At 36.5% G+C, this 10,215-nt stretch overlaps 1 protein-coding gene across 1 annotated transcript in view; it reads right to left on the bottom strand.

Moving 5' to 3' along the window:
- The window catches only part of syk (spleen tyrosine kinase), a 55,413-nt gene that overhangs the window by 23,624 nt on the left and 21,574 nt on the right, over positions 1-10,215 (bottom strand). The window contains exons 4-6 of the mRNA XM_014015085.1: positions 1,370-1,508; positions 1,058-1,139; positions 892-959 (exon numbers count right to left, since the gene is read on the bottom strand). Of these exons, the coding sequence (XP_013870539.1) occupies positions 892-959; positions 1,058-1,139; positions 1,370-1,508 (289 nt within the window). The remainder of the gene's footprint in view (positions 1-891; positions 960-1,057; positions 1,140-1,369; positions 1,509-10,215) is intronic.

The raw sequence follows: 10,215 nt of genomic DNA, 5'->3' as shown, positions 1-10,215 counted from the left end.
ATAGATAGATAGATAGATAGATAGATAGATAGATAGATAGATAGATAGATAGATAGATAGATAGATAGATAGATAGATAGATAGATAGAATCTAAATATCATATGAAGACAGTGTCTATTCATGTGTGTGAACAATGCTATAGTAATTTTATTAGATTATATCTGACATATAAAGCACAGGTTTTGGTGCTTGTACTAAAAAAGAAGATAAATAAAAAAAAAGATTTTATTACAAAATGCATTAAATTTCAATGAGCTGTCAGTCTTTGAACAACATATTTTCTTTGTAACGCACATTTCATTAACAAAAATCTGAAAGTGCTACAAAACAACAAAGCATACAATAAATAGTAAAACTAGTAACAGCAACAGAACAATACACTTACACTAATACAAGCATCAACCAGAGCTGAGAAAAAGTTCCTTTTTATTTGATTATGAATTACAATCTCACAACCGTTTCAAGTAGTTCTCATTTGGAACTAAAATCACGTTTTAGTTCAACCACCATCTTTTTGGCTTTCAGCTTTTTAGAGCCAGACCACAGTTCAGCTCATGATAGTTGACTAACTTGTTACTTTACAGATAGATGAAATAGTTCATTTGAAAGTTCACTTTGAGCACCATCAATGTACCAGACTTTTATAAACGAGTTTGTTGGTTTAACATTCGTTTGATGAACAAGTCAAACATAAACCTGGTGTTAGAAAGGTGGACAGGAATGTTTAAATATCTAAAACTGATCATATTGTAATTATATTTTCAGAAATTATTGTGTTGTCACTCTCCAAAATCCTACAAAGTTAAATAAAAAGGCAGAGCTGCTAAGGAACCTGGAGTCAAAAATATGCATCAGTGAGGCAGGCTGAAGCCATTTAAACAGATTATCACACACAAATGCAGGCTTTGACAACTTACGATAGAATGGGGCAATCCAGCATGGCTTCGTCCTATTTGCACTGTTAGGAAGGAACATGTGGATAAATTATGTCTTGTCCCACATTTCATAGCTGTGAATACATGTTTATCCTGCATGTTATGTTGTGTGTGTTTTTACCAGTTTCTCCATCGGGTCTTGGACTGGGCTCTGTGAGGACCCGTAACAAGCCATCAGGTTTGTAGGAGTAGTGCTCCACCAACTGTGGTAGGAAAAAAACATGGAGACACTGTTATCAAATGTTGTTTTATAGGTTTTTCTTTAATTTCTTTGTTGCAAGTCATTTACAGAATGTTAAAGTCACCTATTGTAAATGAAGATGATTTTTGATAACATGAACATGATCAGCATGTTTTCAGACAGTATACTGTATCTGTTTGAATTCTTAGGAGGTAATAAAATTAACAGAAATATGAAATAAAATGTAATAACCTGCCACAGGGTGTCAAATTTCTTCCCGTCTGGGATGGAGATCTTGCCGTGTCTGTCTCTGTCGATGCGATAGTGCATCACTTGACCTTCGTGTAATAAACACAGAGCGTATGATCCGTTCTGATCTCTCTGTCGGATCCTGTGTACAAGACAAGAAGAAGAAACAAAAAAAGAGGTCAACTGAAATCAAAGCCTTTTCTTGACGTTTCTTCTTATTTCGGTTGTTCCTTCTTCAGGGGTCACCACAGGGGTCCTCCTCCTCCATCTCACTCTGTCCTCTTCTTCTTCTTCCAACTACATTCCATTTCTTCTCTAACTGCATCTATATATCTCCTCTTCGGGGTCAGTGTACATACAAGCAGTTTGTTTATTCAATTATTAAACCATTTTAAATTATTAAAAAAAAACTATGAGTTGATCAATGACTATTGATTAAATAAATTTTCTCATTATGCCACCTATAAGCACTAATTAATGAAACAACACTTATTATATTAAATCACACAATTAAACCAACTCAGCTAAACGAGAGCTTTTTGGGAATACAGACTAATTATAAAAAGATGACTAGACCAGAACATTATAAGCATAGAACAAGATACAAAACTTTGTTTTGTTTTGATTCGTTTTGTTTTTTTTCCCCACATTCTTTTCTACCGTGTGAAAGGAGACATGCTCCTCTGGGCTGAAGGATAACAAGGGAGGATAGTTTAATATTTTGGTCTGAGGGGCCTTTTAGAAAAAGGGCATAATGTAACCAGGACTTCAGTCTCTTGTCAGGATGGAAACAGAGTTTGACCAAGCCAAAGGTCAAACAGGAATAAGACGAAGTGAGGTGAAATGGGCGTATTTACTACACTAACCTTAAATTTTTTTTAAATAAAACTATGTAACAGATTTTTTAATGGAGTTTGGTTTGAATATTGTTTTGAGTAATTTTAGATAAAATAACCGTCTTTTATGCTTCTTGTTTGTGTTTTTACGTTGTCTATTATTCACAGACATATAGGCATATTAAAGATGACTGATGTTAAGCCTTTAAAGTTCATGACAACTCTAATTTATAAATAAGGGCTGTAAATTAACTAGTTATGGTGCTACAAAGTTTGCTGGTTTTGTAGCAAAGAAAATGTTTGTTACAATCTCTAAAACATGCATATCATCTGACAAAAGAAAGCACTGAACGTTTGTTCGATTCTACTGAACGGTTTTATACAGGGGTTTGGGTTAAAAATGTTTTTGAGGCCCCTCTTCACTTGGAAACGTTATTTAGCCATTAAAAAAAATTTAAAAAGGTGAGGGGAGGAGGTGGAAACATGACAAAATTATTTGACTTGTTATTACCGATCGAGAGTAAATTCATCTCCTTAATCAAATAAAATCAGATTTTTCCTTTTATCTCAGTTTTTCCTTCTAAAAAAATATGGGTTTAATTGTTATTTTAAATGTCAAATGAAAATTACTTTTCAATAGCCCGGAGGGTCAAGGGTGCCTGCAGGATTTTATTGGAGTGTGCGCACAAACCTATCTACCTGACCCACACAAATACAGGCCACATCAGGGGCGGAGCCAGGGGTGGCCATGGCCACCACAGACAAAACTTTGGCCACCCTGCTGTACACACACCTTCCACAGTGAAACAACCTTTAGAGGTGTAATAATCCTCCTGAACAGTTGGTGGCGGTGTTTAACAGTTTGAAACATCACCAAGCTCTATCACTGAAGAAGAGTACTGAAAAGGAAGTGATGGTTTTCTTTATATACATATATTTCTTTATATATTCTGTAAATAGACTTTCTTTATATGCCTATGTAATCTGACTAATTGTGTCAGCTTTTGGACTTATGGTGACAAAAGTTTTTTTTTTTTTTGTCATTTTATGATGTGAAGGCTGCATGATCTGTGTTTATTATGAGTCGACCTATTACTAAATCAGAAAAAGTGAAACACACTTCTAAATTCACTGTTGGTGGTTATAAGTATTGCACCTGTTCATGGGGTAAATTATTAATATTAGTTTTAAACATGCAGCTGAGGGTCATCGTTATTTGGCAAAATGATGTTACAATAAAAAAAAAATCAATAAACATAAAAGTAAAAAGCACCCCTAAAGTCGTTGGATATGATAAAGTCACATTAATTAACCTTATCTCAGCTGTAGCAGTGAGTTTAACACAGGATGATGGAACTAGTTTAATGAATAATTTGTCACTGAAACAATTATTATTATTTATGTAGGAAAGAGTATGTTTAAAAACTTGGTAAAATACACCAGAATGCAGGAAATCGCATCTACTTTGTTCAAAATTTTCTGGGGGAGGACCCCCTGACCCCCCAATAGTCTGTCCCCCCACTTTTAAAAAGGTTTTGCACCCATGTTTATAAGGTAGTCACTGCCTGTATTAGGAAATGACCAAAGCACAAAGATCTGCAGAAACTTTCAAGTAAAAAATGTAATGTTCCTGGCCACCCCTGTGTGAGTGGTGGTCCCAGTCTGGCCACCCCTGAGAAAAACGTCTGGCTCCACCACTGATGCACACACATTTGTCCCGCTTTTGACTCGTCACATTACGAAATGTCAAAGAAAGAAAAAAAAAGTGACAAGCTATTTAGTGGCTGCAGTTTGCAACATTACGTCCTTATTTTGTCTGCATCCTTTGCAGGAAGAAAAGAAAGAAAGAAAGAAAGAATGCAAGAAAGAAAGAAAGAAAGAAAGAAAGAGCAGATCAGTCACAACAAGCTGCAGCCACTGCATTAAAACTAATTTTAAATAAAAGTAGGGCAAGAATATGGATTTGATTTATGCAGATTGTAGTGGAAACTGTCAAAATGCAGAAAAAAATACACTGATAAAAGGGTGAGGTCAGTGAAAGGTGATATTCAGAGAGTTATAGTTCCTTTTTTTTTTTGAAGGGAACAAGACGTGGAGCAACAAGAAACCGTCAGCTCATATTGTCATAGTTTTAGATGCATCTCAGTAATCCAGGTAAAAAAATCAAAAAGAAAAAAATTGTATAGGTCTTCTGGACGGGTTCTTCTCTAATGAAACGTTTCGTCTCTCCTCCAAGAGACTTCTTCAGTCTGAGAGTTTCAGGCAAAATTATTTATTTTAAAATTTTGCCTGAAACTCTCAGACTGAAGAAGTCTCTTGGAGGAGAGACGAAACGTTTCATTAGAGAAGAACCCGTCCAGAACACCTATACAATTTTTTTCTTTTTGGTCATAGTTTTAGCTGAAATAACAACAGTACATATATTTATTACTACACCAAACACCGGAGTTATTAATTATGTAGGGGTGTGTGTACCGGTACCTCTTGTATAAGTGTGGTTGTGTGTACATGCTTTGCGTGCGTGCGTACGTGTGTGTGTTTTAGTGGATCAAACCTTCAAGCACATTGTCAGAACAATCAGAACCATCTTTGAAATCGAGAACAAATAAAACCACCAAATGAGCTTTTCTAGGAGATTGCCTACATAATGTTTACACTCAGTTTCTCTAAAAACCATCATCATCTTTTCCACATTCACGCTTCACTGGCAGCACCTGTTGTTCTCGAGTCCTTCACAATGCATTACGTTTGCATCACATAATAATAATAATAATAATATTAAAGGATTGTTGAGATTTTTACTTTTTTTGAACATTTTCTGGGCTAGTTTAAATACAATTTGTGGCTAGTTTTAAGTTCTAAGACAGTGCCAAAATATTTCATTAAAAATATCAACGCTCATATTTAAAATATTAATAGTTTAATTTAAAGAATTTATCAAAGCATAAAAACATTTAGTTTTTTTATCAGGCTACTTGAAATGTTTTTTTTGTTGTATTCTGCAACTTTATCAGTATTTATGTCAGTGTACTTAAGTTTTTTAATCTACACAATCTTTCTGATTTAGTTTTTTATGAGCTTTTCAAACAGCTAATCCAATTTTAGTTTTTGTCTCTTTTAACTCTTAAAAGCCAACCGTTCGACTAATTCTCCATGTTTTAATTTATTTTTATTTCCTTTTATCATACCTCCATGATCAAACCACTGAGATCAAAACAAGATATGATTTAATCTTTATAACTACTACAGACCGGAATTTTATTTTTGCTTTAAACCACGTATTTGTTATTAATTTGCATCATACCTAAATTTGTTTTGGGTTTTTCTATTTGTGCATAGTTTACATGGTGTTTAATTCCACCTGCTGCCACACAGTGTGTGAGCTGTGAGGATTGGTCACTTGATTCAACTATTTTCATAGCTCAGAAAGTGAAAAAAAAACAAAAAAAAAACAGCCGAGACTTTAAAAATAAACCTCAGTTACAGGAACTAAACAGAAACTCCCTTTTATTTTAAAATATAAAACACTGCATTTGTATTGCTTGGAACGGCATTGTTTAATATTTTAAAATGAGCTGCTATATTAATTATGTTTAGCTATATTGTTGTGCTGTTCATGAAATTGAAACAGTTTATTTGCAAAAAGCAAAGAAAGTCTTAAATGGTGTTGCAAAGTTAAAGATATTACCTACGAGACCACGTTACAATAAAAAAGAAATCTTCACTAAACACTTGATGAAAAAGAGACAACTTGCTGACTTTCTTCCTCTTGTTTGGCTACTTCAGGAAGTCCCTTGCAAACTGTCAGAGCGGAAACCACAGCATGTGTTTCTGTGCATCTCTTCTGATTGTTCAGCCGAGACCACTGTCCCTCAACCGAAGCTTCAAGTTCTCCAAGCATACTTTACACACAGCTAGATTTGCCAAAGCAGCCAATGTGTTGAAATGGGGTTTCTTTTCTCAATCAAATACAAATATTTAAAAAGGTAAATCATGTCCTGATGCATCTCAGTAATCCAGGTAGAAAAAAAATCAAAAAAAAAAAAAAAGTAGGTCCTCTGGGTGGGTTATTCTTTAGTGAAACATTTTGTCTCTCCTCCAAGAGTCAGCGTAAGGAGGACTGTGATCAGTTATACATTGGGGAAACAAAACAGCCACTGTTCAAAAGAATGAGCCAGCACAGACGAGCTACTTCGTCGGGTCAGGACTCTACAGTTTACACTCATCTACAGGCCAGGACTCTACAGTTTACACTCATCTACAGGCCAGGACTCTGCAGTTTACACTCATCTACAGGCCAGCGGTCACTCTTTCAGGGAWGAAGATGTTCTCATCCTTGATAGAGAGGAACATTGGTTTGAGAGAGGAGTAAAGGAAGCCATCTTTGTGAAGAAAAACCGTCCACCATTAAACAGAGGTGGAGGCCTGTGTGTCCAGTTGTCGTCCTACAACGCTGTTATTGCAAGTATGACTCAGCCCCCTGTGAACAAAATGTGTGAATCAGGGTCCCAATGATACCAACACAAAGAGGGAAAGAGAGACAAACGCATTCACTACATACACGACACGACACGGGTCAGGTGATGGGGTACATAACCCTCTATGAACAACAGAGCTAATCAAGCCTATTGTTAAGCGATGGCCCTCTTTTGCATATGACTAACCTGTTTGTCCACCATATGGAGGCAGTGCTTATAAGGCTGAGTTCACCTGAAACTCATCAGACTGAAGAAGTCTCTTGGAGGAGACGAAACGTTTCACTAAAGAAGAACCCATCCAGAGGACCTACTTATTTTTTCTTTTTGATAAAAGGTAAAGCAGTTTGTTCTGTAGTGGTTCTAAAGTTTGGTTTGAAGAACATTATTTAACACAATTCCATTTTAGAAACTACAATTTTTTCTCCTATAATTCTAGAATAATGCACTGGTCTTTAAGTAAAACTAAAGACAAACTGTCCTGCATTGGTCTGATTTAAAGTCCATTTAAGGTTTTCTTCAAGTTTACCAGCAAACAAGAGACATCATGAAGAACAAGGAACTCTCCACAGAGTTCAGAGACAAATTAGAGTATAAAATCCCACGAACGTCTCATCAAGCATCAATAAATACACTTTTTGAAAATTTAAAATTTATATCTTCACTTTAAACCTGAAGAGAGAGGACTGCCCGACAAAACTCACAAATTAAGTAAGGTGGTATAATTCAAGAACACAACCAAGAGATCAAGTGAATCACAACTGTGAAGAGATGCGAGTATCCGTCCATAAGCTGCACCGAACAGAACGTTTTGGAGAGTGGCCATGGAAATGTAATTGCTTAAGGACAATCAATCAATCAATCAATCAATCAATAAAAAATGGGCAGAACTTTTGGACTGTCTTGTCAAGGTCTAAAGGTGAATGAACCCAGGTGCAGGCAGACAAGAACTCAAATAATAAAACTATTTATTAAACAAAAACAAAAGCTGACATGGCAGCAAAGACTTACATAAACTCAGGATGACACAGGGAACAGGAGACCATGACTGATGGGGTAATCCATACATTGGGCCTCATGCAAGAACATGTTCGTATTCTTATCCTAAATTTCTCTTACTTTTGTTCGTACAAAGGGTTCGTACGAACATGTCACGTCAGATTCAACAAACACTTCTATCTTCAGGAAACGTGCGTAAATGAGCTGCGTAATTTACACCTGTTCTATCCAGCTGCTCGTGCACGCGAGAGGAGATTAGCATAATTACCACCCCAAAAACACCATATAAGGCTATGCCTCAGATACAAGGAAGTGTTCATTCATTTATGAAAATTACAGCGAAAACTGAAAAAAATAAAAACTTTACGCGTTCAGAGATTGAAGTCCGTCTGTCAGAGATCCAGAAAAGAAAATCTGACATGTTTAGCAGCTCAGCTGTGGAATAAAAAGAGCTGCTAAAAGTATAAACAACTGTGTTAAATCATTTTCATTTATTCAGAAGCCGCAGCGGCGCACCGTGCACCCCCCCCCCCAGCGCGCTGCGGTGGTCTCAGATGCGGGTTTGAAATAAGCATTTTAAAATGTTTTCAAAATAAGTCTGGCACTTTGGAGAAAATCAAGGACTCACTGGAGGGATTATGTACCCCCTCTGGTCTGGGAACGTCTCAGAGTCCCCCAGGACGAGCTGGAAAGTGTCGCTGCGGAGCGCGCGGGGTCTTTCTCCTGCTGCCCCCCCCCGCACCAATAGCGGATATTACATTTAAAATTATAACTCTAATTCAAGCAGAATAACTTACTGTCAACATAATTATGGAGTGTGATTTATTTTAAACTCAAAATATCTTCAAACTAACGAAATATAAAGTTATTAATGAAGAAAACCCGTCTGGATAACAGCAGACTGACTCTTCGTAAAATATACGACAGGTCTGGACCACWCGTAAATTTTGTTCGTATCTGAAAAAAATCGTAGAATACGAAAACATTGGTGAATGCCACAAATTCTCCTAAATCACTCGTACGCACAATTTAAGAACAAATCTGTGCGTACGAACGATTCTTGCATGAGGCCCAGTGAACCAGCAAAGTAAGACCAGTATTTATACAAACAGGGATGAGTGGAAGTTGGAAACAGCTGGGTGAGGACAGGTGAGTGTGGCAGGCTGGAAAAATACTAAGAAGCTGACGGAGGTGAACACGGCACAGGAAACTGAAAACAGGAAATGAGAAAATAAGACAAAACTAAACAATGAAAAACAATCTGAAAAATACTAATGAAAATAACCCTGACACAAGAATCATGACATTTCTTTCCCAAACATGTAAAAGATAAGACTAAAATGTAACTTTCTGTCCATCTAGGACAACACCATGATGCATACCTGACACCTCCCATCATGCTGAAAACACCACCCAAAGGTCAGCATAGTGGTGACAGTTTCATGCTGTGGGGAAGGCTTTCAGTAGCAGAGACTGGGAAACTGGTCATGGTTGAAAGAAGATTTGGTGTTAAGATGGAGCAAAATACAAAGAAATTCCAGTCCCACCCAATTTAATTTATGAAGACCTTTAAAGTGTTGTATGATGCAAAACAGTAAAACAAGCAATGAAACATTACACCACTGTGTATATTGTATAAATGTGTACTGGAGAGACAACATCTGCTGGAAACAAATTCCTTGTGTGTGTCAACATACTTGGCCAATAAAGCTGATTCTGATTCTGATTACAAGGTAAACAGAATAAAAACAAATATTTAAAAACTGATTTAAAAAATCAACATCCTGAGATGTCTCTAAGCCAAAGAATAAAAGTGGTCTTTTTAGTGAAGATTTAAAAGCCAACTTAAAATCAAAACATGCCTCAAACTCATTATCCTCGTGTTAACGTTCTGATACCTACAGTAGTTACAAAAAAAAAAAAAATAAATAAAAAACTCAGGACGGTGAGGCCTTGCTTCTGAGGTCAGTGGTGGGGGTATTCAACTGGCAACCCGCTGGCTGGAACTTCAGTTTGACCCTTTGATGAGTTTTACTTTTTTAGACTTAAATGACAAATATTTTAGTCAGAGTGGCAATGCTGTTATAGATTATCTATGACCAGACAACTCAACAGATTTTTTTTTCTTAAAGGGCCAATATTATGTGTTTCTCAGGCGTACATTTAAATACTATACCATAATAAAGTATCTATGTCACCTTTAGTTGTTATTAAAATGCTGTTTTTATGTTTAAATAGAAAATAAACTTATCTTCTCATCACTTCCTCTTCTAAACACCTTGAAATTCGCCTCTGTCTCTTTAAGAACCACCTTCCGCTTCTGTCCCACCCATTTCAGCGCATGTGTGTGTTTGTGGGGGGCTGCTATGATGCAGTTTACTTGGCATCTGAAAATACATTTCCTCAAAGGTATTTTGAATCTGAAAAGAGCTTCACTGAGTGAGAAGTAGTGTTAAAAGCAGCAGACAGTTTCACTTTCACTTTCACCCGAGAGCCTGCAGGAGTCAGGTGGGGTGTGTGGGAAAGGGGGTGGGGGGTG

The sequence above is a fragment of the Austrofundulus limnaeus genome, unplaced genomic scaffold, assembly GCF_001266775.1.
Source record: "Austrofundulus limnaeus strain Quisiro unplaced genomic scaffold, Austrofundulus_limnaeus-1.0 Scaffold123, whole genome shotgun sequence".
Classification (NCBI taxonomy): domain Eukaryota; kingdom Metazoa; phylum Chordata; class Actinopteri; order Cyprinodontiformes; family Rivulidae; genus Austrofundulus; species Austrofundulus limnaeus.
The sequence above is the reverse complement of the archived record's forward strand: the minus strand, read 5'-3'. Positions and strand labels throughout refer to the sequence as shown.